The 4,154-nt window shown below is 38.2% G+C and overlaps 1 protein-coding gene across 1 annotated transcript; it reads right to left on the bottom strand.

Annotated features, from left to right (window-relative positions):
- Positions 1–266: 266 nt before the first annotated feature.
- Positions 267–2,630, bottom strand: VMA21 (VMA21 vacuolar H+-ATPase homolog (S. cerevisiae); the record flags this gene model as incomplete). Its single annotated transcript, XM_009573378.1, has 2 exons — positions 267–920; positions 2,453–2,630. Coding segments are annotated over 2 exons (321 nt in total), but the record flags the coding sequence as incomplete, so codon positions are not given.
- Positions 2,631–4,154: the final 1,524 nt, after the last annotated feature.

Raw genomic sequence — 4,154 nt, 5'->3', positions numbered from 1 at the left:
TCAGGCTAAGCATATAAAGCGGGGGGAAGAAGAAGGAAGGGGGGGACGTTCGGAGTGATGGCGTTTGTCTTCCCAAGTCACCGTTACGCATGATGGAGCCCTGCTTTCCTGGAGATGGCTGAACGATGGGAAGCAGTGACTGAATTCCTTGTTTTGCTTTGCTTGCGTGCACGGCTTTACTCTCCCTATTAAACTGTCTTTACTTCAACCCACAAGTTTTCTCACTTTTACTCTTCTGATTCTCTCCCCCATCCCACTGGGGGGAGTGAGCGAGCCACTGTGTGGGGCTTAGTTGCCGGCTACGGTTAAACCATGACACCCATAAATCGGGAAACTATCCACAGCAAAGTGAAATCCCATCTTTTCCACTGTAGTTGGATAGTAAGTAATGTAGCTTTTTTAACTAGCAATTTAATTACTCAAAAATGTAATGCTTGCTTCATGCCAATATTATTTTCAGAGCAAGCCAGAAAAATACTAGGAATGGCAAAAATAGCTACAGGATTTTTTAAAAAATATGTAATTATTTTATTCTAATATTGGGTGAAGACCCTCCTCAACTCGACCTAGTAGAGGCTAGCTAAAGAACAACTTCCATCAGCATTAGAGAAAACACTGGTACACATTCAAGATGAGCACAACTCTTATTCTAACCAGAGTTGAGGCATTAGCCTCATCTTTGTACATGTGTATTATACATTTTGAAGAATGCTTTTACTTCAGCTCACAAAAATTTGATTTACAGTCTCTAGGCATCAGATGACGATGATCTTCGTTCTAGTCCTGTTTGCCTTCCCGCCACTGTCGAGAACCTTCATTCCACGCTACGTATACAAAGAGAGCAAGTACCACATGAACAGTAACTACAGCAACTATGGCAGCATAAAAATAGCTGTCTCTGTCGGACATTCCTAAGGTACCTGAGAAAATAAAGAAAGTAAAGAATATTAGTTATTAGGAACACTGAAACGGCAAATCACAATTCTTCCTAAAGACCAAAGTTACATTTACTCCTGTATCAAAAGACTGAGCTCAGAAAGATTCATAGGAAAGAATTCACCATGATAATTACAGACCTTGAAACTATTTCAATAAAGCAACACTGCAATTATTCAATATTTAAGATAAAATATCCTAGTTTTGAAGTCAACAGCTTAGAGTTCTATAACATTCACTTTTTCTGTTACTATCTTCCAGCACCAAATAAACCTCAACATCCTTTTTTCCTAACTGTAACTCTCTCTGTGGGGCAGGAAAATGGGGGGGGAGGGGGATAATTATATAATTTATTTGCCGCTATAACATGGTAAAATGGTAGAACAACAATTAAATTTAGAGGACTTCTACCTTCTATATTTAGACCATAAAACCATAATTCCTCACCAGTTAAGATACATAAATGCATCGCACATGAAATAAGCCTTCAAATATCAGAAGACCAAATACCAAAATATCGTTTCTCTTCATTCATTTAAAAAAAAAAAAAAAACCAAAACCCAACCAAACAGAAAAACACGCATCACACCACACCAAAAATACCACCCTCCAAACACAAACTGAATTCTATCAGCATTGACAGATCTTGCCATTAACTGACACAGCAAAGTTAAGGCCCAGCTTGCTACACCTCAGGTGAAAAAAAGAAAAAAACATGCCAAAAAGGATCTTGAAAGTTACTTAACAAGACTTCAGCCTTCAGAACTACATACAGCAGTATGCACCAAAGGAGAATCATCTTGAAACAACTCAGTTATATATTCACAAACTGCTCTCAAAAGCAGCTGCTTTCTCCCTCCCCTCCTCCCCACTTTTGAAGGAGATAATTTTCTCCTGCAGTATTAGGAAGTTATTAAAGCCTTGCAGAATCAAGGCTAGAACATGGTTGTTAGCAGTTTGACAGAACTGCTCCAAACAAACAGCTAAAGTATCTCTTCCTTTCTTCTCCCCCTCCCCCCCCCCCCCCTTTTTTTTTTTAATTAAAAGAAAGCTCTACAAGCAACCACATCCAATATCTGAAACTGGCTATGTGACTTAACTGGTTTACACTTACAAATGCAGATATGTTTTAAAAAGCAAAATATAAACCCAGTAAACAACATTATTCTGTCTTGAATACACAATTCGTTTGCAACACCTGCAGGAAACATATCCCTGATGATTCTGACAAAAGTCTGCTGCAGGGTGGTGTTAGAGACCCTTTAGGTAAGGGGAACAATCCACCTGTATACTATATAAACCACTGTATAACAAACGGCAAATATTAGATTGCAGGCCCCAAAGCAGGGAAATTATGCATTTGCATAATTTTCTGTTCTAATTAGACATTACAAGGCCTTTAGTCTGCATAAGGAAACAAATATTCAAAACAGGAAGGAGAACAAAGATGCTATTAGAGGATTGTGCTTTTCCTCTTTCTTGTAATAGTAACGCTAGTTGGCAGAAACAGAATTACCTTCAAATACATAAGCCTTTGATGAAAAATACAGCCCAACAGGTAATGTGATCATTAGAGCTGTGAAGAATAGAAGTGTTCTTAAAGTTGATGTTAATGAACCCTCATTTCTGAAATAAATAAGAAAAGTTACACACAGAAGAAAGTCACAATATATATGCCTGAAACAGGACAAGAACTTGTCCCAAACAGAAGCCAATTACTTTTCAAGAATTGAGTATGTGTATCATTTGGAAGCGATAAAGACTTGGAGTATGCATTTGCTGGCTGCAATACAAAAATCACAGTATTCAAAACGATGTGATGATTCTGCCAGTCAAAGCTCACAAACAAGATTAAAAACAGTCTTTAGATCTTTTCCCTGTTACTGCTTTGCAAGCATTAACAACATAGGGGGTTTACATTAACATGTCTATCACTGTATTATTACATAATTATTAACTATCTAATATTAGATACAGATGCACTTGTCATATGACAGTATTTTGCATTAAAACTTGCCAAGTTCCCTCTTTTATTTTTAGAAAAAATAACTACAAGTCTAGGAAAATGACAAATCCTACAGGCTAGGATACAGAAGGAAGTACGCAGAATGACTTTAACAGCTTACTATCAGAAGTGAAGTTCCTTTTTGTTAGGTATTGTTCCTCTATTTAAAATAATTTCTCAGTTTCCACTGAGAAAGTTGGGATAACCGTAGCAATAATCAGAACACGGAGCCAATACACCAAAACGTTACTATCTTTTTTTGCCTAAACCTAAAAGACCTTGAGCAAGAGAATCACAATGAAGGATTATGTACTTGGTAAGGTCTCCCTGAACTTGTTCTCCTAGAACAGGTTTTGTATCTACAAAACACCACATACAGCTTGTTTTTGTGTGTGCTTCCACCAGTTTTTACTCACTCTGCTTGGCTGACTACATAATTTTATGCTGAAGTAAACATGTAAGCCAAGCAATACCCTTCTGACTTTCAAAGACTACCAGATTCAATGGCATGTGTCCTTAAGGCTTTGAAAAACAAATATGCATAAAACCCAATTCCAGTCAGGGATACATAATTCTTAAAACTCCCAGACACCTCCACAGCAATTTTTGTACACGTAGTTTCAAAAAGTTTTATCAAGACATATTTGTGCCATGGTATATTGCTTGAAATCACATTTTACCTTTCACGTTTCTTTGGAAAAATAAGTGGAAGTGGGGGAAAAAAAAAAATCTCATCCTCTGACAGTCATCAAAAGACAGTGATGTGCAGCCACACACAGCTTTTACGCCAACAGCACTTTTTGCTGATCATGTATTGCCATAGATTTAGGTAGCACATTAAGCAGCCTAAAAACCCAGACATTTGGAATCTTTTCCTTTACTAGAGTTTGTCTCAAGGTCTGTCAGAGTGGAAAGCATAACCCCATTCAAACTTTCCCTATGGAAATTGGAAACTGTTCTCTATTTAACACCTACCCATAGAAGAACATGATGACCTCCAGCTTACTACCAAATTTAAAAACTCCACTGTTGACCAATACTTTTCTTACACTGACATACTTTCATCACTTCCCTACGCAGCAAAAACAAATATTCGTGTATACCCTCGGCCCTGACACGGAGCTTTTAGCCGCAGACCAGCCTCCACGATCGGGTTTCGGGGGTGCCCAGGGTTACGCAGGACGGCCAAGGCAAACCCGGGGCTTCCTCCACC

The sequence above is a fragment of the Fulmarus glacialis genome, unplaced genomic scaffold, assembly GCF_000690835.1.
Source record: "Fulmarus glacialis isolate BGI_N327 unplaced genomic scaffold, ASM69083v1 scaffold6992, whole genome shotgun sequence".
NCBI lineage: Eukaryota > Metazoa > Chordata > Aves > Procellariiformes > Procellariidae > Fulmarus > Fulmarus glacialis.
This window is presented reverse-complemented; position numbering and strand designations above follow the sequence as displayed.